The sequence below is a fragment of the Heptranchias perlo genome, chromosome 25, assembly GCF_035084215.1.
Source record: "Heptranchias perlo isolate sHepPer1 chromosome 25, sHepPer1.hap1, whole genome shotgun sequence".
In the NCBI taxonomy this organism is placed as follows: Eukaryota; Metazoa; Chordata; class Chondrichthyes; order Hexanchiformes; family Hexanchidae; genus Heptranchias; species Heptranchias perlo.
In genome coordinates, this window is record NC_090349.1 from 39,433,876 (window position 1) to 39,460,918 (window position 27,043).

A 27,043-nucleotide genomic window follows, 5' to 3' on the forward strand; every position below is an offset into this window, starting at 1 on the left:
CTTTTCTCAGACTAGCATCACATTAACAAGACAGTAAGCCAGATAAGAAAATGACCTTCCTGGGAAGCTCCCAGATATCCCTTATCCGGCCAGACACCATGGCCCCATTTATTCAGTGGCTGTAACCAGACCCAGTGTTCATCCAGCTATCAGTTCTAAGAGCTTTTTGTTCATCAGTTCTCTGAACATGTTGTCTGAACGTAGCAGAATTCTAGTAGTAACCTCCTTTTGGTTTCCCCCAAATTCAGCAGCACAGTTTAAAATAGATCATTTTTCAGTACAAGGTGGTGTGAGAACAGTCTGTGTCTATTTTACACAAAGGGACCATAGATACCAATGAGCCTTAAAGGCCGAATTAAATAGGACACAAGAAGAGAGAACTTTAAGCTCAGTAGAATGGTTCATATTAGATGTCCTCTATTTTCCTATGGGGATCAAGTGTGTTCTGCGATTTCTTTCATGTTGTTAAATCAGTGATTAAATCCCATTTGGATCACACTGCAGAGAGAGTTTAATTTCCCAGTACTTTCCAATTACCCACATCCCCAAACCAATATCATTTAGACATCTGTCTGAGCAATCAACAATTTTTTTTAAAGGTTGGTGGCTTCACAACAGAATGAAAGTCGGAGCCGACGATAACAAGGAAAGATTTCTCACAAAATTGACCGGAATGATTGCTGCAGAAATTGCCTTGATGCTAATGGGCAGGCTATAGATTTCCCATAGCCCAATGCATGAGGCATGAACCTTGGTTCAGCATTGATTGTTACGTTTCTACATGTAAGGCAAAGAGGTAATGACACAGTCTGAGCGACATGGAGATTTTGTCCTGTTGTGCGGACTTTTTGACATTAAAAAAAGAGAGAGAGAAACCATCTGATCACCACAATCCGGGCAGGTGGAAAACCGGGAAATACAGCTCGGCCTGATCCATGCTGGAATCCACGCCGTCTCACAATTTTCCAGTCGTGCTTAACACCCACAGAGAATGCCCTTGCACATTTTGTTCATGAGCTTAATTTTACACCTTTGTGCGGATAATACATGTAAAATAGGAGAGCGCGAGATTTCCAGTCGTTTTAGGATGGAGTTCCAGCTGTGAAATCATCCTTCCCTTCCACAGTGGGCATAAGGAGAAGTTCCAGGAGTCCAAATAGCTCTAAAGTAGACATTTTAATTACTCCCTCCCCTTTCTCTTTAATGGCTTTTTATTGCCTTTTCTATGTTTCCTTTTTGTTCCTTTCACCTTTTTTTTTTGATTTGCTTTGCTTTTTGCTCAGTTGCTTTATGGCAGTAGAAGATGGTTGGAATTTTTTTGTGAAAACAAAATCGTCCAAAAATTGTTTGCAAAATTCACGGAGAAGCCAACCGTAATGATAAGAGTTCGGCCGAACAGGAGAATGGTACAAGAAAATCTGACGTGCAATTGGAATACAAATATTAACTAACCCCAGCTCAGGGAGTGATAAACCATTTAATACGTGCAGCAGAGCCAGTGCTGATTTATAGGACAATTTAAAATTAACGATGGGGATTTTCTTTGCAAGTTGCCCAATAGCATTGTTTCATGTTTGAAGTGGTGCCAGATGAATGAAAGTGTGCCAGGGAATATCAGCAGGCACGAAAGCCAGACTGCCAGTCTGCCAGCCTGCCAGCCACTGTTATGGAACCAGCCGTATCTACAGACCTTGGCACAGCTGTAGAGGACAACATGAAGCCATAGGCGCTGGGTTAATGAGCAATGCTTTGTGATGCCTAGTAAATGGTACTGTTGGGTAGTCTTACCCTGGCAGCATTCATCAGGTGTGCCATCTTCTTCCACTTCTGTAGTCCAAGCAGTGTTGAGCCTGCCTGCCATCACCTGCTGCACTGCTGTCCCCGGGGAGGGTGCCCTAGTGTGGCAAACAGGGTAACCCTCTTCATGCCCATCTCATGCAGTGGCATCTCCACTTCACCAGCCATCAAAAATAGCGTTTGGGCGCAATGTTAGCCCGTCACTTGCCCATTAGCTCTTGTTTCCAGCCTCCACCTTTATTTGAGCTGTTACTGTTTATTGCTTTCCACTTTTCTTTTTGCCCTACGAAGCTTCCATAAAGGCAGAAAAATATATTTTAATATATTCATTTGCACCTCTGCTCAGCCGAATGATTTGTGAAGAAGTCTCGAGTTTATGTACTGAGGGAGTGCTGCACTGTCGGAGGTGCTGTCTTTCAAATGAGACGTTAAACCGAGGCCCTGTCTGCCCTCTCAAGTGGACGTGACACTATTTCAAAGAAGAGCAGGGGAATTCTCCCTGGTGTTCTGGCTGATGTTTATCCCTCAGTCAATATCAGTAAAACAGATTATCCGGTCATTATCTCATTGCTGTTTGTGGGATCTTGCTGTGTGCAAATTGGCTGTCGTATTTCCTACATTACTACAGTGACTACACTTAAAAAATGCTTCATTGGCTGTAAAGCACTTTGGGACGTCCTGAGGTCGTGAAAGGCGCTATATAAATGCAAGTCTTTCTTTCTAACTCTTTATTTATAAGAGAACTCACTCACTGCTCCCCAGTTCCCATAGTTGATGTGCTGTGCACATATATAAAAGAAGCTTTGAATTTATATAGCATGGTAATACTTCTGCAGTTATTTAATTGACCTGGGAGGCAAAAAAGGTATTCTAGATTATTTTCCTCAATGTTTTCCCCCCTGCTGTAGCCTACATTATAACAGCAGTCAATGGGGCAGATTTTGACTTTGTGCATTACTGTAAAAGGGGTGATAGTGAGTCGGCAGCCTGCTTTACATCTCTCCCGCTTTATAAATGCAAGTCTTTCTTTCACTTAACCAATATAATACGATCAAGATCTTCCCTGCGAGGTTGACCACAACCCATTAATGACTTTGTCATTCATAAGTTATTCAATCACTTCACTAATGGAGATATTGATTGCTTCACACTGCTGCCTGTCACATATTCTCTACGTGTGTTCATAGATGCGATACCTGCATGTAGAGTGGATATCTCACAGTGATTTATTCCAAGTTCCAGGCTTTGGAAAAGGGGAGAGAAAAAAAAATCTGAAACAAGCACTTAAAAGGCACGAGTGTTAGAAATGAAAGAGTGATGTTTGTGAATGGGAGACTGATGTCTGTGTTATATGGTTTTCATTTGTGCCGAGGAGTCCATCCATAAATCAGCTGTTAACTCCTTGTTCCTGAGTTATATGATCAGACTCCCTCGAGGAAATAAAATCCATGAAGTGCCGACATCCTTTCAGTATCCTCGAGCAGGACATTAATTCAGAACCGTTGTATATTGGGAATGGCTTTGAATGCACTGCTGGGATGCATGGAGATCATTCGTCTGAGTCTTGGAGCTAGATTTTGCGAGCAAGTGCTGCTGGCCCAGAGCTTCATGCGATGGGAACACATACTGGGAATTCTCACACGGAGTTCAACGAACCCCACATGATTGTCCATCTGTTAATGGATAGACAACCGTGAAGGGGAGGTTGCTTGCACTATCTGAATTCCTGTTGTGCACTACCATCGTACGAAGCACAAATTTGCCTTTTGTAATAATGGCTGCTGTGTTCCCACTCAAGTGTTTTTTTATATATATATTCGGTTTATTCAACATTAAACACAATAACAACATCGTGATCATTCCGTTGTACCGTAAAATCATTCCTTTACCAGTTTTTAGCCAAAGAAATAAAAGACATCATTAAAGACATTAACAACGCTGTTATTATTCCGATAAATGTAAAGAATCTTACAACACCAGGTTATAGTCCAACAATTTTATTTGAAAACTGTTGGACTATAACCTGGTGTTGTAAGATTCTTTACATTTGTCAACCCCAGTCCATCACCGGCATCTCCACATCATTATTCCGATATACTGTACAGTCATTCCATTACCAGATATTAACTTCAGAAATTGAAGTTCAATTTGTCTCCTACGACACATATTAATCTATTGAACTTCAGAACTGAGAGGTTATAACTATCAGGATTGACTGAATAGTCTGAGGCTCTTTGTTCTAGAAAAAAAGAAGGCTGAGGAGTGACCTTAAAGAGGTCTTTCAAATTATGAAGGGGTTTGATAGGATAGACGTAGAGAAGATGTTTCCGCTTGTGGGGGAAACCAAAACTAAGGGTCATGAATATAAGATAGTCATAAATCTAATAGGGAATTCAGGAGAAACTTCTTTACCCAGAGAGTGGCTAGAATGTGGAACTTGATACCCACATGAAGTAGTTGATGCAAATAACATAGATACATTTAAGGGGAGGCTAGATAAGTGCATGAGGGAGAAAGGAATAGAAGGATATGCTGATAGAGTTAGATGAAGAGAGGTGGGAGGAGGCTCGTGTGGAGCATAAACACCGGCATAGACCATTAGAGCCGAATGGCCTGTTTCTGTGCTGTAAATTCTATGTATTTCAAAAACTGGTTAAAAAATGCCATCCTTAAATTCCTTTCAGAATAATGAATCCACAAAGCCTTGTAATGCTCTTTTAGCCTATATTTGAAATAGACTTTCAGGTTTATTCTTCTCCCCTTTATAAAACAGAGCTTTCCTTCATTGAACGATCACAAATCTGGCCGTACCGCATATTAAGTCAGTCACCACTCTGCCAGTCTCGGGCAGACGCTCCTTCAGACTCTCCTGTAATCCCCATCTCAAAATAGCCAGGAACTAGTCTCTGACACAAACACTTGGACCTGCGTCTCATTTCCATGATTTGCCAATGCCATAGAAACAAAGGCGATTTCCCTTGTGTTGAAATCGAGACTCAGCGCACCGTTTCCAAATAATTCTTTCCTGGTGCCTTAAAACTGTGCAGCCACTCACCTCCTTTCCACCTACAACCCACAGGCCTTTAAAACCCAAGCTTGGTTTCAACTAATTACTAACTGCTTCACTTAGCTCATCTTCTTTCTATTCCAGTCTGTTCAACCTTGCATGTGTCTTGCACTGCAGGCCTTGGAAATTCATATGGGCTTCTCAATGATTAAAAAAAAAGATAGAAATACAAGTAATCCTGTCAGCAAATCTGAACGACTAGTTTATCTCCTAATCGTCACAATTGGCCAGCAAATTCCATAATTTTAACATTTAATTAATGAATAAACTGTCTTCTGGCCTCACCTTGCATGACCGAGTGAATTTAGTTTTAAAACCAAATTACCATAAGCTTGTCTATACAATGACTTCACATAAATCGGTCATTACATGGGTAATCGCATTAATCCCTATGTGTCTTTTGGAAGAATTCCAATTCGCCATGTTTTGTATTCATTGAAGGAATCCCTGGGATTCGGTGGGACTCAATGATTCTCAATTTATCGTCCATCAGGGATCTGCCTGTGGGGTCGCTCCGAATCGTGGGACTAATTCAGGATGAGGACCATTGCAGCTGACAGCATAATCCTTTCGAAATCATTGATTTTCTGTCTTCTTCTATTGTTGCTATCTTTTGAACCCCACCCGCCCCCCGCCCCAGAAACAGGGGATTCTCCAAAATCAAGCTGTGAAACACGCCGTAGGGAAAAGATTAACAGGACGCAGCTTGAGGACCACTTCTCGAGAGTGCATACGTGGAGGTGGTGTCTCTTCTGGGAACTCCTGTGGCGCTGTCACATTATGGGTGATTGTGGAATACAAATACATGCCCCAGGATGACCTGACTATACACAACTTATATTCACAGCCTTGGCCTTTCACCTAGATTTCTCAATGAAAAAGAAATCACACTACAGTACATGTTCTGAGCACACAACAACAACAACAACAACAACAACAACAACAACTCGTATTTATATAGCACCTTTATGAGAACATAAGAAATAAGAGCAGGAGTAGGCCAATCGGCCCCTCGAGCCTGCTCCGCCATTCAATAAGATCATGGCTCATCTGATCCTAACCTCAAATCTAAATTCATGTCCAATTTCCTGCCCGCTCCCCGTAACCCCTAATTCCCTTTACTTCTAGGAAACTGTCGATTTCTGTTTTAAATTTATTCAATGATGTAGCTTCCACAGCTTCCTGGGGCAGCAAATTCCATAGATCTACTACCCTCTGAGTGAAGAAGTTTCCCCTCATCTCAGTTTTGAAAGAGCAGCCCCTTATTCTAAGATTATGCCCCCTAGTTCTAGTTTCACCCATTCTTGGGAACATCCTTACCGCATCCACCCGATCAAGCCCCTTCACAATCTTATATGTTTCAATAAGATTACCTCTCATTCTTCTGAACTCCAATGAGTAGAGTCCCAATCTACTCAACCTCTCCTCATATGTCCGCCCCCTCATCCCCGGGATTAACCGAGTGAACCTTCTTTGTACTGCCTCGAGAGCAAGTATGTCTTTTCTTAAGTATGGACACCAAAACTGTATGCAGTATTCCAGGTGTGGTCTCACCAATACCTTATATAACTGCAGCAATACCTCCCTGTTTTTATATTCTATCCCCCTAGCAATAAAAGCCAACATTCCGTTGGCCTTCTTGATCACCTGCTGCACCTGCATACTAACTTTTTGATTTTCTTGCACTAGAACCCCCAGATCCCTTTGTACTGCAGTACTTTCCAGTTTCTCGCCATTAAGATAATAATGTAGTAAAACCTTCCACGGCATTTTCAAAAAAAATTTGACACCAAGCCACTTAAGGAGATATTAGGACAGATGACCGAAAGCTTGGTCAAAGAGGTAGGTTTTAAGGAGCGTTTAAAGGAGGAGAGAGAGAAAGAGAGAGAGAGACAAAGAGGTTTAGGGAGGGAATTCCAGAGCTTAGGGCCTAGCCAGCTAAAGGCACGGCCGCCAATGGTGGAGTGGTGAAAATCGGGGATGAGCAACAGGTTTATTTATTGAATTATTTACGCAGAATAGTTTCTCCATGTGAGAAACTAGAACGAGTTCCTCGGTTGTAAGCAGTACTTGTGTTTCTAATGCTCCATCACGCAGTATTCCTCGGACGATCTGCTGGGCCTACAGCAGCCCCAAATCGGTCGCTTGCCTCTGATAGAGCCGCAGTAGCTCTCACCGCACGCCCCAGGTTCTATTCAATGGTTCACAGGCAGGACACTTGTGACTTCTAGCAACAATTCGACTCCGTTTTGATAATTTTTCCAACACATTGTAGCTCTGCTCCTCCGCATTATTTGTGAAGTAACTTTGTTCCACTCTGGCGGAAGGGGAGGTAGAGCTCATTTTCCATTTTTACACACTAACAGGGTCGACTCTTAGTGTCAGTGGTGACCAAACGAGGGGAAGAAACTGGCCTGCACGGAAAGAAAGGCTAACATTTTCTGCAAATATTGTGTTGGAAAAGTTTTATATCTGGGGTTCCCCCCCGACCCTCACTCATGATGAAATATCATCACAGGCATCAGCGACCATCATGTGCCTCACTCAAGTGGTCATTCTCCGAGATTGAGCCTGAACAGCGAGCGTCACCACGCAATTTGACCTTGGAGGGCATCACATCCTGTCCACACATGTGCTTTCCAGCAGGGTTTTTCCCCTCCCTCACTCAGATAGCACTGAATGCAAACTATAAATTCCCTTACCTCCATCCTAACAGAGATTAATTAACTCAGCACAGGCCAGGGATTTAGGGTTGCCAACTCTGGTTGGATGTATTCCTGGAGGTTTCATCACATGACCTCCAACCCCCCCCCCCCACCACCATGCTCCCTCCATTGGTCGCCTGACATGTCCATCCGCTTGGTGCTCCACCTTCCCATGGCCAATTGGAAAGCGAGCAGACTCTTTGTTGCCCAATTGGATGATTCTTGACTGTCAGTCAAACAGCCTTTTCTCCCATCTCCAATATTTTTATATCTGATCAACAAAAGTGTTCAAAGAAATGAATAAAAAACATATAATTCTTTTTTTAATGCCCCAATATCGCTCTCAGTAGTGTCCTGGAAATTAATCTTTAATTCCTGGAGACCCCAGGACAATCCTGGAGAGTTGGCAACCCTACAGGGATTCAACCTGGAAACATCCTGCTTATTTTCTTTGTAATTTAAGGATTCCTTTAAGACGCACAGTTCCAGACATTCTGAATGATAATACTCGTCCTCGCCCTTTACCCTCCCAGTGTTTCAGTAATGCGAAATCCCTGTAGTTTTCACATTCATCACCTGTGCAGTTAGATCATTAAAACCTCACATGTGCTGCAGCCCATATTTTGAAACACAGTCGGCTGATTGCAACTGACATGTGGAGAAACATGAGGCAGTTTTATTGTGAAGTGGCTGCAGAAATATTTAGCCCCAGGTTCTATCTTGTGAATCTCTGCACCCTCTTACGAAGTTTTATTTATTATTTTAGTGTATGGCTTGTTTTTTTTTTCTTCTTCCAGCGAAGTATATCGGCTGTTATCTTGACAGCACCAAGCAGAGAGCTTTACGGGGAACTGCGTTCTTTGACTACAGGAAGATGACTGTGTTCCGTTGCCAGGACAACTGTGCTGAAAGGTAGAGTCACTTGAATCCAATCTATGATTTTATTTTAGTCATGATCTTCCCAATAATAAGAACTGATAGTAGCGTAGAAGGATATTTTTTAGCTGTTTTCCACCTCCTCCTTCTCCTTCCTGAACTTGGTGCTGACTATACGCTGGTGTACAGTTCCACAAGTGTTGACAGGATTTGATAGGGTGGATAGAGAGAAACTATTTCCTTTGATGGGGGGGGGGAGTCCAGAACAAGAAGGCATAACCTCCAAATTAGAGCTAGGCCATTCAGGGGTGATATCGGGAAGCACTTCTTCACACAAAGGGTTGTGGAAATCTGGAACTCTCTTGCCCAAAAAGCTGTTGAGGCTGGGGGTCAATTGAGAATTTAAAAACTGAGATGGATGGATTTTTGTTCGGTAAGGGTATTAAGGGATGTGGAACCAAGGCGGGTAGATGGAGCTAACTGCGCAATTGTCCACATTAATTGCCATTTGCCACTCATTAACCCACTTTACAAACTTGTCTCTTACTCATTACTTGAACCCACCCTAGATTAGTCATGGGCAAACTTAGACAGCTTTGGTAATGTCCCCAGCTCCAAATCATTGACATGCGCTACAAACAGCAATGGTCCCAGCGCCAATCTCTATGGCACTCTGCTAGCAACTCCTTGCCATGTTAGCGAAGCTCTGTTCACAGCCACCTTTTGCTTTGTCTGGTTTAGTCAATCAGCAATCCACTCAGAATAGGGTTGCCAACCCTCCAGGATTATCCTGGAGTCTCCAGGAATTAAAGATTAACCACCTGGCAATTGCTGAAAACGACCAGAGAGAAAAATCACAGGGGCGTTAAAGAAATTGTGTTGTATTTTTTTCATTTCCTTTGAACACTTTCAATTATTAGTTATAAAAAATATCGAAGATGGGGAAAAGGGCTATTTGGCTGGGCAAGACAGCTGGAGGCCAGATGTCATGTGATGAACCTCTAGGAATACGTCCAAACAGAGTTGGCAACCCTAACTCAGAAGCATGTGTTCCCAGCTTGTGGACTAATTGCTTATGTGGCACAGCATCATATGCCTTGCGGAAATCTAAACATATCACCTCCACAGAATTTCCATCATCAACAAGTTCCAACATTTCCTCAGAGAGGTCCATTAAATGCTTTAGGCGGAACCTCCCTCCCATAAATCCATGCTGACTCTCTCTTACCTGGTGTGAGGAAATACAAAATGCAAAGACATGAACACTTTTTTGTTAGAACAACGTAGATCACGGGACGATATGATAGAAATGTTTAAAGTTATGAAAGGATGGGACAGAGGACCTAGAAGCAGACTGCCTCCAGCAGTTGAAGGGTGAAGAGTGAAGGTCCCCCAGATACAAGATATTAAAATAAATCTAAGAGATTTAGAACAGAGGGCAGGAGAAACTTCTTTGCACACAGCGTTGTGAGGCCGTGGAATTCCCTTCATGGGTTAGTGGCTGAGGCAGAAATAGTGTCAAATTTCAAGATTAGATTGGGTAAGTAGATGGAGGAAAAAGGATTGAAGGATTTTTGGGAGCAGGGTGGGTAAATGTGATCAGAACCATTTGCTCGCATGGGGGGTAAACACCAATATTGGATGAATGGCCTGTTTCTGTGTTGTATTTCCACATAAATATATATATATGTATCCATACCTATCTAAGTAAAGAATGAACACTATCTTAAAGCTCAATATTATGTGCATTGAGGGATAATGTATACAGGAAACACTGGCCTTCCAGACTAGTGCAGCCCAGTGCCCCTATGTTAGAGTGTTGTTGAGAGAGCACTAACCCAACGGGGTGTGAAGTGGGGGTTTGGAAGAATTCCAGTACAGAGCAAATTTTAAATGGGATTTTGCTACGGAAATCCCTCTGGTGTCTGGTAGCCCTGGCACTAGTAGAGGCCTGGGTAGAGGCCTTGTGATAATTTAAGTGAAATAGTTGAAAAAGAACATATTTATGATTTTGCTAGAAATACTGACCAGAGGAAATCATCCCGACCTATGGTTGCTTAATTGCACTTTCCTGCAGAGGTGACTGGATAGTCACAAGAGGCAAAAACACTGTTTTTTTTGTTCCTCTCACTAGCCCAAATTCACTGGGGCCATTTGTGTCAGCCGTGGCTCAGTGGGTAGCACTCTTGCCTCTGAGTCAGAAGGTTGTGGGTTAAAGTCTCATTCCAGAATCCATGCCGATGTAACCACGTCTCTTATTTACCTCCCCAGGGGGTATCAGTACGCAGGCCTGGAGTTTGGAGCCGAGTGCTACTGTGGACACAAGATACAGGCCCAGAACACCAGCGACTCCGAGTGCAGCATGGAGTGCAAGGGCGAGAAGAGCAACACCTGCGGTGGGCCCAACCGTCTGTCCGTCTACCATCTGGAGCTCACGCGGGAGTCTGCCAGACGCTGTAAGCACAGTAACAGCTGATCAGCGCAGGCATTGCATGGCACAAGAACAGCGCAGTTAGAATACGAGCCTCTCTCTGTCTCGCTCTCGCCCTCTCTGTCGTGTCACATTGTAAAGCATTATCGAACAACGTTGATTGAATATTTACAAACTTCTTAATATAAGCTGCATATAGTGACACCACAAGTCCCGGTCAGAATGGAGATGAGTAGGTAATTCCCCCGTCAATCACTCCTGGAGACCGCACTGCTGTAAGTGACTGGGATTGATATTACGCACATAATTTGAATAAAACTATCCTCTACTCACTGCATTTTGCTGGAGAAATAAGCCTGCTTTTATCGGGAGACTTTGCTGTAGTTTCGGTCATGTATTCTGTTTGCTGTAGTTCATAGAGACTGTTGAAATAGATTCTGTTTGCTGTAGTTCGTAGAGACTCTGTTGAAATAGATTCTGTTTGCTGTAGTTCGTAGAGACTCTGTTGAAATAGACTGTTTGCTGTGAGTCCTGCCGTAAGTCCTGCCCACCTCCAACACATTGGCTGACACAGTGGTGTCAATACTCACTCCGCTTAATATATACTTAAAAAGGAAAATTTTGCAGGGCAATGGGGAAAGAGCAGGGGGAGTGGGACTAATTGGATAGCTCTTGGATGGCCTCCTTCTGTGCTATACGATTCTACCATAACCAGAACAAATCAAGCTTTAATAGAGAGTATCTCTATCTGAAACATACCTGATACACAATGTGTTCAGAATCTAATTTATCTCCATGAGTAATATAAAACTCAACCCAAACACTAGAGAATAAAGTTAAGAGCTACTCATGTCAAAAGAAGACCGCAGTTCTTACTTCATCAAAAGCTGTCTGAGAGCCGAACTCTCCTGCAATCCTTAATCTCTCAGAATCTCAAGTGCCAGGAGTTGGGACAGGATGGGAGGGGACAGGGGACATGGGACGTGGGAGAGGAAAGCTGGCACGATACAGGCTCTGCTGCCTTCACTGCTGCTGATGGAAGTTGCTGTGACTGCTGAATTATTCAGCCCACTCGTGTCATTAGTTTCATGGCCCTCACAGCTAGAACGCAGCTCAGACAGATTGATAAATGAGCCTGCTGTCGGAAAGAGAGAAGGAGGGAGGGGAAGATATGGGAAGCCGCTCAATCAGGAAAGATAGACCAAGTTTTGATAAACAACAACTAAAACTTGCATTTATATAGTGCCTTTGACGTAGTAAAACATCTCAAAGTGCGTCACAGGAGCCTTTATCAGACAAAATTTGACACCGAGCCACATAAGGAGATATTAGGACAAGCTTGGTCAAAGAGGTAGGTTTTAAGGAGCGTCTTAAAGGAGGAGAGGGCGAGACGGAGAGGTTTAGGGAGAGAATTCCAGAGCTTAGGGCCTAAGCAGCTGAAGGCACGGCCGCCAATAGTGGAGCGAAGGAAATCGGGGATGCGCAAGAGGCCAGAATTGGAGCAGCGCAGAGGTCGCGGAGGATTGTAGGGATGGAGGAGGTTACTACGTTAAAGGCGCTATATAAATGCAAGTTGTTGTTGTTGTAGAAATACACAGCAGGTCTGTCAGCATTTAACACCTTTGGGTGGAGACCCTCTTGCCAGGGTCTCAGAGTTGTGACCACGGGCTCGATTTTAACTCCCGGGCGGGATCGCAGCAAGGCGAGCGGCGTGCCCTTCCAAGAGTGGCAGCAGGCCTCACTTCCTGACAAAACGAACAAGACGACCACGGGAAGCGGCTGCCCAGCCATTAAAATCGGGTAGTGGGTGGCCTTCCCCCCCGGGACTCAAGGTAAGTACTCCGAGAGGGGATTTCTGGGGCAAGAGAGGCCCAAAGGTTCCTTGTGGGGCCAGAAGGAGATCCTGGCCTTGCATATAGAGCGCACTGCCTGCAGGGGTCGCACTTTAGCCATCCCACATTAGGCATCGCACTTTAACATATCCTTCTGACTCACCATGAGCAATGCCACGGGAACCCTTAAAACCCTCCTGCTGTATAGGACTAAGCACCCGATCGGCTGCTATAAAGATGGTCACAGCCATGGAAGGAGCATAGGAGCAAGAGTAGGCCGTTCGGCCCTTCGGGCCTGCTCCGCCATTCAAAATGATCATGGCTGATCGTCTAACTCAGTACCCTGTTCCTGCTTTTTCCCCATATCTCTCGATCCCTTTAGCATTAAGAAATATGTCTATCTCCTTCTTGAATACATCTAATGACTTGGCCTCCACTGCCTTCTGTGGTAGAGAATTCCACAGGTTCACCACCCTCTGAGTGAAGAAATTTCTCCTCATCTCGGTTCTAAATGGCATGCCCCGTATCCTGAGACTGTGACCCCTGGTTCTGGACTCCCCAGCCATCGGGAACATCCTCCCTACATCTAGTCTGTCTAGTCCTGTTAGGATTTTATATGTTTCGATGAGATCACCTCTCATTCTTCTAAACTCTAGTGAATATAGACCTAGTCGACCCAATCTCTCCTCATACGTCACGGCCTGTCAGACTGTTAATCAGCCTGCGACTCCTTCCACTACTTCACGCTATTCTCCAAGGGAAGAGTGAGAAGATCTGAAAACAACAACAGCATCTCATTTCTGTTTGTGGGATCTTGCTGTGCACAAATTGGCTGCCGCGTTGCCCTACACTACAACAGTGACTACACTTCAGAAGTATTTAATTGGTTTTGGGACGTTCTGATGGGCGTGAAAGGTGCTGTGTAAATATAAATTCTTTTTCTTATTTTTGTGAAAAAAATTTGCACTGGCAAGTGTTCCGTCCAGTTTATTTTCTTCTTCAAACCTCTCCTGAAGATGCAGGGGCCACTGATCCACACATGTGAGGTGAGGTTGTCAGTACGAGAGGCCATTCTCAACGTATGCCTCTTGGCTGTGAGTGCGGCCAAGCGATTTGTCCATGGGCGGTCTCACAGTCGAACCAGGTCCTGTCCTGTCCTGTCCTGTCCTCATCCACTGGCTGTACACACACACACACAGAGGTCAGCAGGGCTTCTGGATAATGAACCCTGGCTGATTTTTTCACCTGTTCCTGGACGATGGGCGCTGCATACAGTTGTCGTGCTGCCCTGGCTGAAAGCAGCTAACTCAGCGCTGGCCAGGAATCGAACCTGGAACCTTCATGGTCCATCTCGCTCGGTACCACCCCAGGCAGTCGCTTATCTGCTTATTGAATAACGGATACCTTCTGTACGCATGATGTGTAATGGATATTTTCTCTAAAATAAACCTCAAATCCTCAGCACTGTGTGGGCTAGCCATAGTCAACAAGTCCAGTGATGAGATTAACAGGCTCAAATGTGGCGAAACATGACAATTACTTCAGGAATTAATTATACACCAATTACCTGCTGTTCCACCCACCGCCTTATCACAAGGACAATTCACTTGTGCTGTCACGTCTCCAGGTGCACAGCTTACCATAGCTAATCTAAGTCCTGTGTAGCTCCGTGGGAGAGGAAGAATCTGCATTTCTCAGCTCCCTGCATAAAGAGGCAGGTGATTAAAATCAGTTCCGTTGCATAAGCCGCTCATTAGCATTTTGTCGGACCTCAGATTGCAGTGACTTTAAGCCCGGGTGTTTCCTTGGCCTTGAAGTAAATTGTGTTTCACTTGTGTAACCATCCACTTGCACTCTTGCGGGGGGCGTAGGAAGCGTGAATTTTCAACGTGACCAGTGGCTGTGCTGGAGAAGGGAAGACCACCTTTGCATTTTTGGCGCCTGCTGCCAACGTCTGAGAAATTTCTCATCTTCTGCTGCCTTTGCTTGCTATTCTTCAAGTGGGCCATATGCTGTGAAGCCAGTGATTTACGGCTGTTGCAGTAATTCCCCAGGAGCAGGTGGGAATGTTACAAAGCTTAAGGTTCTACTTCAGGGTTCCTTTGTAACGCGGCTATTGTCCAGCTTGATAGCGCATTGTTTCTTTCGGTTGAGAGCAGAGGGTATCCCGACAAGATGGCACATCCCTCTCAACTGAGCCATGGAGGTAAAAAGTCCAAAAGTATGTATTGCAAAGTTGCGAGCTCCTGGTCCGCAAATTTCCATCCATTGGCCCTGAAATCCCTTGGGGGCTCAATCTGCCTCCTACCGTAGCTCCGGCAGATCCCCCCTTCCACCCCGCGCTGGATCTCCTCTGTTTCCAGAAGTTGCCTTATAAGAGGTGGAACTTCCATCCACCCCTCACGGGACAAATGGTGACCAAAGGGCAGAAGCGGGGTGGTGACTCCCTGAGCCAGCAATTCCCACTCCTCTGGCTGCATTGGGATCCGGCATAGTAGTAGCCATTGGTACACTGAGTGAGTGCAGGTGTGTTCCTGGCGTAATCTCTCTGCATCTCTTGTAGTATGAGGACCTATACTGTCTCCAATGGATCTCTTACAGTATGAGGACCTATACTGTCTCCAATGGATCTCTTACAGTATGAGGACCTATACTGTCTCCAATGAATCTCTTACTGTGTGGGAACCTATACTATCTCCAGTGTGTCTCATACAGTATGCAGGTCTATGTTATTTTCAGTGGATTTCTTATAATGTGACTTATACTATCTCTGATGGGTGTGAGTTTGAGGGTCTTATTGAAACCTTGAAAAATTAGAAACAGAAAAGTATTCAAAACCACCAGAATGTTAATTAATTCACAATTCTCTCTAAATCATCTTCTGTAAAGAAATAAATAATCTTGTTATAGTATACAGCCTTGTGTAAAAACCCAATTATATTCATGTTAGCGGTAACAGTGTTACATATATAATTTGTATTTTGTATTTTTAAAAATCTGCAAAATATGGTAACAAACTTTGCCTGGAGACATGAGACAGTTATCAAAAAATGCATCCATAATTTAATGACAATAATTACAGTGGCTTTCCTAATGATAATCTTATGCTCCTCGGTAATTATTTTTTAATTACTTCTACCTTCATTAATGAATTATCATTTAGTTCAATTTCCCCCTCAGAGTTATTAGCGTGATATTATTACTTGTTATAGTTTGTTTCATTTGGCTAAATATAGGCCGATAGTCCACAGTCTTGCAGTTTTACTGCCAGTTGTTTATTCTTGATGTACAAGACATTGACAGGAGAAATGGAGACTGCCGAATGTTCGGGTTACCTGCAGGCACGAATCTAACAATGGAATGAGTTCAGACATAATATTCAATAGAAGTCCCTTAATGATGTACTTCAGGATCCAGACGGAGTGTGTTCCAAAAACCATCTACCTTTGCCCCAATTCCATTCCCTTCCTCAGGTGCTCACTCAAGTTAAACCAGACAGTTCACAACCTCAACGCTCTATTTTGACTCTGAGCTGAGCTTCAAAGCACATGTCCTCATCCATGCTTTTGTTACTTCTGGATGAAACTTCTCCAATGCCCTCCTCGCTGACCTCTCAAGCGCCACCCGACACATCGTCGCACCCTGTAGCGTCACCCTACGCACCCTTCCTTCATCGTCGCTGGGTCAAAATCCTGGAACTCCCTCCCGAACAGCGCAGTGGGAGAACCTTCACCACACGGACTGCAGCGGTTCAAGAAGGCGGCTCGTGGAGACATTAGTTATTTTTATTTGCAGCAAGGTGGCCCAGAAACAGGCAAGGTGTTGGGGGGGGGTCCCACGTGCTGTGTTAATTGCATGGAAAGCCCTTTTAAGTACCCGTTAATGAGCAAAAACAACGGAAAATCAGGTGATAGCAAATAGCAGGAGCACCTGGGTGACTTGTGCCGTAGTGCCACCTAGGGGCGGGAGGTCTGCGGCTACGATCCCACACAACCCACCACCTAGTGGCCGGAGGCTTGCAACGACAGCTTGGCAGCATAAGGGACCCACTATTCCTCACCTCTGCGGATGGAGAACACTCAGTTCCCAGGTGCGAAGGAGAAGCAAAAAACACGTGATGCCAGGTTTCCGCCCCTTTTAACACACCCCTTGATTTCCTGGACGTCCATCTCAGTCCGGCTTTGTGGGATCTTGCTCTGCACTTCAAATGTAATTTGTTGTCTGTGAAGCGCTTTGGGACGTCCTTAGGATATGAAAGGCCTTATATAAATGCGGGTCTTTCTTTCCCTGGTTGTGGGTGGAGATGGGGTTAGTGCACTTACGTGTACAATAGATGCAGGCATTGTCATGATATGGAAATTAGGTGGGAGAGGGACCGAATCAGTTTTAGGTTCACTTGGTGGGAGCTGAAAAATACAGAGCACCAAAAGAAGTTGGCAGTAGGGCTTGTGTTTGGGCAGCGGCCGGAAGGTCCCATAGGCAGTGGTCATTTCAGCTGCTGTAGGCCTGAGAGCCTTGCTCACTGTTTCACTGCCCTCGTATGTACCCAATGGAGTGGGCCTGCTCCAAGGAGACATCGCGACAGATCTTCTTGCTTGTTTGCAGGCCTCCTCCTTATTTACCTGACCCATTTGCAGTCTTGTGTTTTCAGGCCCTGGAAATTCAGACCTGTTGGGGTTATTGCTAGGTATGCCCATCCTCCTGGATTGTCCTGGAGTCTCCAGGAAATAAAGATTAATCACTGCTGTGAGCAAAAATCTCAGGAGAAAAATCGCCTTAGAAAAAATGGTGTGGGTGTATTTTTCATTTTTATTTATTAGTTATAAAAATATTAGAGAAGGATAAAAAAGGCTATTTTATTCTAGACACAAAAGGCATCAAGGGGCATGGGGAGTGAGTGGGAATATGGTATTGAGATAGAGGATCAGCCATGATCATATTGAATGGCGGAGCAGGCTCGAAGGGCTGAATGGCCTACTCCTGCTTCTATTTTCTATGTTTCTATGTATTTGACTGGGCGAGGCAGTTGGAGGTCATGTGATGAAATCACCAGTAATACATCCAACCAGAGTTGGCAACCCCTAGTTAGTACAGGACTACCTTATTTCTGGTACACTCTGTCTGCCTAGTAAGAAGGGAAATTGGCCCCACAGTTTTAATATGTAAATGTTGACATACGATTTTGCTCTTATAAAATGACGACATAAAGATATGATTAAAAATCATGACATGGGAAGTTAATCTTAATGGACAGGAAGTGTATGCCACACACATGACTAATATATTACAGATTGTATGGATTTACGGTCACTTGAATTTCTGACTAAAGTTTTAAAACATGAAGATACTGACAATGAGGATTCAGATGTGCAGTCCCTAATTACACATTCCACTATCCTTGTACTTAAGTAAAAGGCCATTAACAACTAATGATATCTCTCCAATTCTCCAATTCTGTGCAGCCAGTGGTGAATAAAAAGTTGATGTATTATCCATTTTTTATCCATTATTAGGCCGAGCGCTTGATGAATGAAACCAAAAGATTTTCAGAACCTGCCTGTGAAAGTAATTAAAACATGTGGGTTTACATCCTCATACTTCATCAGATTGGTTTGATGCTATGTATCGAGAGAAGTTGTTCAGTCACATTGGTCATTGCGTGTAATTGCCTGACTAAATTAGCTATCAGATTCAGTGTACACACCATCTCCAAAAAGGTGATCAACATGGACAATCCTAGAAACTGGCCATTCAGCCCATCAAATCTAATCCCACTTTCTTGCTTTCCCCCCATCCCCTTTAATATTCCTCTTTTTTTCAAGCAACCAATTCCCTTTTGAAAGAATGTATGGACTCGGCTTCAACAACAGTTTGTGGCAGAGAATTCCAGACTCTGACCTCCCTCTGTGTAAAAGATTTTCCCTAACCTCCCCTTTAATTGTTCTTATGAATATCTCAAATTTGTGCCCTCTCCTTACCATTTTGCTGACCATAATAATCTATCTGTTTACCCTATCATAACTCTTCATAATCGTGAAGACCGTAACTTTCTCAGCTCGAGCGAAAACAGCTCGAGCTTTCTCAAGTCTCTCTTTATCAGTGTTCCATTTTAGTTTGAGAGTGTAAAGCTCCAAATCCTGAAACTGATTTGGTGCCTTGTAAACATGTGGCAGATGTTTCTCTTATCGTTTTGCCTTGGTGCAGCATGTAGACGGAAATCAGGTGGAGAGGATCGCGCCTGCGTAGCAGAGCCCGGCCAATTTACTGACCATTTAAATGAATGGATCTAAGGTCAGGCGTGCTTCACTATAGACTTGTGATTCCCTCCCGTTCGATTTCCCTCTACACGCTGCATCCAGATGATCCTTTACACCCAAGCTCAGTAAGAGAAAAATCCACCCTCCTGTGTTCGAAGCCATTTGGAATGATTTCTTCTGCTAACTTTTTGATTTACCAGAGCTCATGCACATAACTGAGGGATCCAGCTGTTTGTAACCTTTGCCTGTGAGCTTTTAGATCGAAACCCTGCCAGTTTATTGATTACTTGGATTGTCCTTTCTGCTTGTTTATTCTTAACTTTCTTCGAGGAAGCAACAAAAAAAAGATAATGCCTGCTGGTTTGCAGAGTTTGTGTGCACAGTATGCAAAGGTCTGAAACGAAACCACTGATGCAATCTCAGGGGCTACTGCAACAGTGCAAGATGTTAAGGAAAATTCCTCTCACTGAACAATTCAGATTTAATATGCCGAACAGTCCTCCCTGTCCCTAATTCATTTTTGTGTCATTTAAACTGCACAGTTAAGCCAGAGTGTCTCCTTTCATTTCAAGGGGACTGAAGCTTTTGAGCTGCCTGGGAGCCAATCCAGAACAGCTCGACTGGTTGAGTATGCAGAATTACCCAGCTGCCAGTGTTTGTTTGTAACCATGTACGGAGCCTTCTTATCGAGGTACGAGCCCAGCTTCCATTGAAATGAATGGAGTCATCTATTTCTCCAGCAGTTTTTGAAGGTGGCGAGAGAAGAGAGACAGATGGGTTTAGGAAGAGAGTTTGAGAGAGTAGGATTGAGGTGGCTGGAGGTACTGCCACCAGTGATATTCCTTCCCATCAGTGACAATACCATCAGTAACAATAGCTTGCATTTATATAGCGCCTTTAATTAGTAAAATATCCCAAGGTGCTTCACAGGAGCGTTATCAAACAAAATTTAACACCGAGACACATAAAGAGATATTAGGACAGGTGACCAAAAGCTTGGTCAAAGAGGTAGGTTTTAAGGAGTCTTAAAGGAGGAGAGAGAGGCGGAGAGGCTTATGGTGGGAATTCCAGAGCTTAGGACCTAGGCAGCTGAAGGCACAGCTGCCAATGGTGGAATGATTAAAATCAGGGATGCGCAATAGGCCAGAATTGGAGGAGCGCAGAGATCTCAGAGTGTTGCTGTGGAGGGAAAGCTGTCCACTGTCTGCCAAATTGGATTTTTTTTATATAAAAAGGCAAAAACTTACACTTACGCATATATTCTCCCACACGTAGGCATTTCGGAAGAGGAGTAACTTTGAACAGAAAATCACACCTCTCCTCTTACCTTCCCCTTAAAACACATCGAGGTTACCTGGAGCTCAACTGCCAATAAACACTGAGGCATTATCAAGTGATCACCCCATAACACTTGTGACATCGTCATCCAGTGACAAAAGGCTGCTAATAATCTCTCCAAAAGCTTCTAATGACTGCTTTTACCAACTGACTACAAAATAACAAAAGCTAATAATTTGTTTCTGTTGCATGGAAAAAGATTACTAAAGGGAGTTCGTACAAGGAACAGGATATTGAAAGGGTTTTTGTGTATTAAATTCCTCTTTGACACCAATTATCTTTGTTCAGTGAAGTTCCATTCCAATATGGGAACAACTTACAAAATATCAGCAATCTCTTGCTATATCTCGGCTTCCCACCAGACCTATCCTACAGTTAGGAAGCGGTTTCAATAGTAATTTCTCTGGAGTCGTTTATAGGTCATATTGGTGACTTTGCTGTAATTAGAATTGTTGATAAATTAACAATGCATATATTGCGCTGTGCACTGCTCATCTTTGATGATTCCAACAGAAGACTAATTAAAGTTGGTTTAATTGCCTCTTTCACGTGGTGTAATTGACTCCAGACTAATTAATTTGCCATTTTCCTTAAGTAGGAGTACCTTAATTGTCCTACCATTCCTGGAGACTATCAAAGTTGATAGAACTACATGCCCACTCTAAGCTTCCAGCTGTAGCATTGAGACCATTCAACTGTAATTAATATTAGTCATTCTGCCTGTTTCTTTGGTAGTTAACTTGTATGTGGGTATTGAAAGAAAAAAGACTCTCATTTATATAGCACCTTATCAGCTCTCTCAGAATCATCTCCGAGTGCTTCACATACCAGTGCATTGCTTTTAAGTGCAATTACTGTTGTTATGTAAGCAAACGGGGCAGCCATTTTGTCCACAACAAGATACCGCAAACGACAAATAGCTAAATGACCAGTTATTCCATTTTTAGTGGGGTTGATTGAGGGAGAAAGGTCGGCCACTGCACTGGGAGACCTTTTGGGTCTTCGTTGAACACTGCCATGGGAATCTTTAATGTGCTCCAGATTAAGCCCTGGTTTATGTTTTATTAAAAGGATGGCACCTCTGATCATGCAGCACTCCCTAGGTACTTCCCAGTGGTGTCAGCCTAGACCATATACTGAAATCTTACTATTGACTTTTCACTAGGTTGAGGCATCCTTACAAAGATAATCATGCAGTCCTGTGGCAGTCCTCCTTGATATGGATCATTCTGAATGTCTAGGCTAGATTGCCAAGCTATTGTATATTCCTATTGTATTTTTGATAGCCAGAAACTTAGAGGGGTAAATTTTTAGCACTCCCTGCCTAGACCCTCGCTTAATGTGGGGGGGGGTGGGTAGATGAGACATTAGGATTAATCATTGGAAAATTGAAAGGGCTGTGAATCAGGCATGCTGATCTCTGTGTCTAATTTTCCAGTCTTCCCACTGATTACCCTCCCATTGAGCGAGACTTCCAGCCAGGAGTGCTAACTCATAAAAGTTCCTTTCAGAGGAATTAGTTCTGGGCTGAGGTTATCCGGAGTGGTGAAGGAAGAGAAAATACAAAACCGATTGGATGAATTTCGCTCTACTGAAATATTCACCTATTTTGTAAATTCAGAAACCTAGGCCCCATGTGTGGGATACGACCAATGTTAAAAAACGGGCAAGAAGCTGGAAGTAAATCAAGAAGCAGTGAGTGAGAGCTGCCATACTGTGCTTTGAAAGGCCTGTAGATTGTAGAGGGGAGGGAAGACTGAAGGAACTGATACTGACTGAAGATGGGTAGAGCCTAAATCACAGCTCCCCCTCCCACCCACTAACTGAAGGAAGGCACCAGGAAATGGGGACGATGGGCAACCAAAGTAAAAGAAAAACTTGTACTTATATAGCGCCTTTCATGACCTCAGGATGTCCCAAAGCACGTCATGAAGTGTGGTCACTGTTGTAATGTAAGAAATGTAGCAGCCAATTTGCGCACAGCATGGTCCCACAAACAGCAATGTGATAAATGTCCAGATCATTTGTTTTAGTGATGTTGGTTGAGGGATAAATATTGGCCAGGACCCCAAGGAGAACGCCCCTGCTCTTCTTCAAAATAGCACCATGGGATCTTTCACATCCACCTGAGAGGGCAGGCAGGGCCTCAGTTTAACATCTCACCCGAAAGCACCTCCGACAGTGCAGCGCTCCCTCAGCACTGCAATGGGAGTGTCAGCCTAGATTTTGTACTCAAGTCTCTGGAGTGGGACTATGAACCCACAACCTCTGACTCAGAGACAAGAGTGCATCCCACCGAGCCACAGCTCATAGCAAGTTACAGAGTAAAATGAAAGCAAATGCAACCAAAGTATTCTGACCACCTGAGCCACCTCGAGTTTTCCCAAGAATTCAATCAACCAATGCTGGCTGCAATGAATCCTTGAGTAAAATATCGCACATGTTAATTTGTTTGCCTGACACTGACTAACTGAAATGTAATTTAATTTTGAATACCTTAGTTAAAGTAGATTGTAATGATTGTTATTTAATGCATAATTTTCAGTAATTTGCTTCTCCTCTGAGGTGCACATTAGCATTTATTCACTCTGTCACCAGAATGACACGATCAGCTCCTTCAATTAATTTACAGAATATTATTATAGAATGGCTCACAGGAATACAGAAAACATTTCAATAACATTCGGAAACAGATGGTGAAGACTTGAGAGATTAAAAATGTTTCTTTGATGGTGATGGTGGTAAGATTTAAGTTCCTCGCATCAGACAGGAGACATGCTCCTCCACTTCATCTTCTATCATTTCGTCTATGCTGGAAACCGTGTTTCAAAGTGGCTATTTTTTGCGCGCGTTTAGTGTTCGATCTCAGTGCCGGAAATGGAACTCTTTCCATTTTAAGCCCCTAAGGGGTAGATTTTAACTTTGTGCGATAGTCTAAAACAGGTGATCGCAAATCGGCAGCCTGTTTAACATCTCCCCCCATTTCTATTCCTGTTGACTTCAAATGGAAATAAAAGTGGGGAGAGATGTAAAATGGGCTGCTGATTCGCTATCAACCATTTTAGACTATCGCACAAAGTCAAAGGTTTCTCACCCCCCCCCCCCCCCCGCCCTCCCAGTGTCAGCATCGAGCACTGCCAGGTCAGGTATTGCAAATTTAGATTCAGAGTGAAACCCCCTCCACTCTGCACCCCCCTCCGCCACCTCCAAGACAAATGTGCCCCCGCCCCAACTCAAAGGAGCATCCCCTATAGGATTAAAGAGACATTTTTCTATTGGTCACACCTGTCATTCTCTCTGAATGGGTTTGCTTATTAACTAGTCAGCAGTGCTGGCTGAGGGATAACATTGTGCTGAGAGTCCAGCAAACGTTCGGACCCTTACAACTAGCAAGGCTCTCTCTCAACCTGGCCTGGTTTGAGCTCAATAAATATTAATATAAAAATAATATCAGTCAGGGGGAGAAAATCGAAAAATGCCCGGCTATCAAAACACGTATTTTATTAGTTGTGTTAGCCGTGGCTTAGTGGGTAGCACTCTTGCCTCTGAGTCCAAAAGTTGTGGGTTTAAGTCCCACTCCAGAGACTTGAGCTGATATAAGCTGATACTCCAGTGCAGCACAGTTGGAGGTGCCGTCTTTTGGACGATATGTTAAACCGAGACCCCTGTCTGCTCTCTATAAGATCCAATGGCACTATTTCGAAGAAGAGCAGGGAGTTCTCCTCCCCGGTGTCCTGGCCAATATTTATCCCTCAACCAACATCACTAAAAAAACAGATTATCTGGTTATTATCACCTTGCTGTTTGCGGGAGCTTGTTGTGTGCAAATTGGCCACCACGTTTCCTACATTGCAGCAGTGACTGTACTTCATTGGCTGTAAAGTGATTTGGGACATGCTGAGGTTGTGAAAAGGTGTTATTTAAATCACAAGTCTCTTTTTACTTAATTGAAGTGTAAGATTTCACTGAAGTCCCTGGAACAAGTCCAATCCTCGAGCAACCAGCTGAGTGACTGAATACTGACTCTGAGCCCTGCAGTGCCATTCTGCAATGGCCTAAGTGACTGGCAATCACAGCGGTGTTAACTCAGCAAACTTGATCTCGCCGTTGACTTTAATGAGGGGGCGGTAGAGTTACGATAATTAGCGGTTTTAATTTGTCAGCAAGGGTCTCTGCGTGGCAGCGCAAAAGTCCCAGGAAATAATGGCATGGCACGCGTAACGGCATAAGTCACTCGCGCCATCATTCCCTGGAATCTCTGCGCTGTAGTAATGACGTAGGCCATTGATACGCCATTACTCTGGCGCAAGTTTTCAGAAAATTCAGGCACAAATATTTTTTGCCAAGGAATGTGGTTCGTTACCGTGAGTGATGTGACTGGGGTGCAGAGTCTGCCTGGGAAATACAGGGGTGTACACAAATCCACAGGGGGTTCTCTCAATCGTCTGCCGTTACTTTTGGATGTGGAGATGCCGGTGATGGACTGGGGTGGACAAATGTAAGGAATCTTACAACACCAGGTTATAGTCCAACAAATTTATTTTAAAATCACAAGCTGACGAAGGAGATAATCTCCGAAAGCTTGTGATTTTAAAATAAATTTGTTGGACTATAACCTGGTGTTGTAAGATTCGTTACTTTTGGAGGAAGATCTGCGGTGGAAACCCCTGGGAGAAATGGCGTAAACGCTAATACGCCCTTTCTCCGAGGTCTCCGCCCATCAAAGATACGCCGGGCGATCTGGAGAACCCGACCCCACGGAAACTCACCCCTTGTGCCCACGTGAATATCGGGCAAGGACAGGACTGCCCTTGGGCTTCTTGCGACCATCTCGGAGCTGTGACCAAAGCTCCGACGAAGATAGTCTAGGCTCGAAAGACTCACTTCTTTACAGAGGCTGACGGACCACTCGCGCGCTCCCAAACTTTTTTCCGTTTTTTGTTGCCTGCCGTAAATCATGTTGCTTTTGGATCATGTTGGCGGGGGGGCGGTTTGGTGGGGGGGGTGGGTGGGGGCTGGGGCTTGGAGTGCGGTCCTACCACTTATCCATATCGTGAGTACACAACAACATGCAGGGCATCAGGAGAATAACAGGCTTTTTGAACGTGCCGCTTAGCAGCAATATCTATCGCTGGGTTATGGCACCTCTTGTCATTTATCTGGGTTAAGTGGCTCATTAATTACTTGAGAAGTGTTAAAGGATCATTAGCACAGGTGTATTACAATTTGTTGTGCATTTCTTTTTTCATGAAATCGCATTCAGTGAAAGTGCCAGCCATTTTGTTAAATAACGATGTGAAGAGAGAGATTTATATTATATATTATATGTGAGTGATTTAACCCCTTTATTGAGAGTCAGGAAACTCTTGTAAAGTTTGAGCTGACCGATTATGCTGATTTGCTGAATACGTTTGATTAAAAACAATCTGTTTTCTTCTGCGAGGCGGCTGGGTGTGATGCCGTTTCGGAACGCAGAAGATACTGACACTCTATCAATCTACTTGGCGTTTTTCCTCACTCGTTTGTATTTCATAAACTTGTAACCAGCCAAGAATCGATCATGCTAAGAAGAGGATTCTCTGCGCGCTGCCCATTCTGTCAAAAATCGTTTCCAATAAAATATAAATTACAGAAGAGCACAAATCCATATCTTTAAAAAAAGAGCTGATCTCAATAATTTTCCGTGTGTGCACCCTCTTGGCTTTAATTAAAACGTCAATTTTTTTTTAATGCTGCCGCATTTCAGCATTAATCGCGATCACTTAGCTGAATCTAAGAGGCTGAGGTGGGAAGGAGCAACATGGACAGGGCCCACTGATAAGCCCCAACTCTTTGACTTCGCTTGCATATGGTACATCATCCGTGCGTGACATCCCTCTTGGCAGCATTCTTTAATTTTGCAGATGAGTTACGCTGTTTCTGCTGTAGGGGCCATTTATCAATCCACGTGACGCAAAGGGGATAATGTGTATTCAATACTGGGAGTGTGGCGCAGTGTGGCAGACAGCTCTGCATGTTATTAACAATCTTTCCCCCCTTTGATTTCTGATTACAGATGGGAGTGCTGTGTTCCGAGGATGCTTTAAAAGGCCTGATAATATCTCCCTGGCCCTGCCGGCGAGCAACCACTTGTTGAACATGTCGGTGGATAAGTGTGTGGATTTCTGCACCGAAAAGGTAACGTGGACAATGCAAACAGTCTGACTTAGATTTCCAGTGAACAAACGCCAGTGTAAAGGGGTATGGATTGGTAACCCACCCCGATCTACAACCAGTGTTACTCACTAACGTTGAACTCATTGGGGGTAATTTCGACTTTGTGCGATAGTGTAAAAGGGGTGATAATGGATCGGCAGCCCGTTTTACATCTCTCCCGATTTTTATTTCCATTGATTTCAAATGGAGAGATGTAAAAGGACCTGCCGACTCGCTGTCACTCGTTTTACACTATCGCACAAAGTCAAGATCTACTTTCTTTCTTCCTTTCTTTCCCTCTCTCTTTCTCTATTTCTCTCTCCACAAACCCAATCAATGTCTCACATGGGAGCCACTCTTAGAAATGTTGCAACACTGTTCTACGTATATGATTCTTCACAGAATGGCTTCTGTTTTCGGTTGGGCCTTTGAGGACAGATGCCTAGTGGTAACCAGCACCTTCCTACAGTAAGAAAAGTAGTTGGACCAATAATTCTAGTTGTATAAGGCTCTTCCGCTTGCTGTATGGAACTGGGATGCTGTTT

At 43.9% G+C, this 27,043-nt stretch overlaps 1 protein-coding gene across 1 annotated transcript in view; it reads left to right on the plus strand.

Moving 5' to 3' along the window:
• wscd2 (WSC domain containing 2) overlaps positions 1-27,043 on the plus strand; it is a 208,760-nt gene that overhangs the window by 93,902 nt on the left and 87,815 nt on the right. The window contains exons 2-4 of the mRNA XM_068006335.1: positions 8,367-8,481; positions 10,717-10,901; positions 26,359-26,480. Coding sequence (XP_067862436.1) covers positions 8,367-8,481; positions 10,717-10,901; positions 26,359-26,480 — 422 coding nt within the window. The remainder of the gene's footprint in view (positions 1-8,366; positions 8,482-10,716; positions 10,902-26,358; positions 26,481-27,043) is intronic.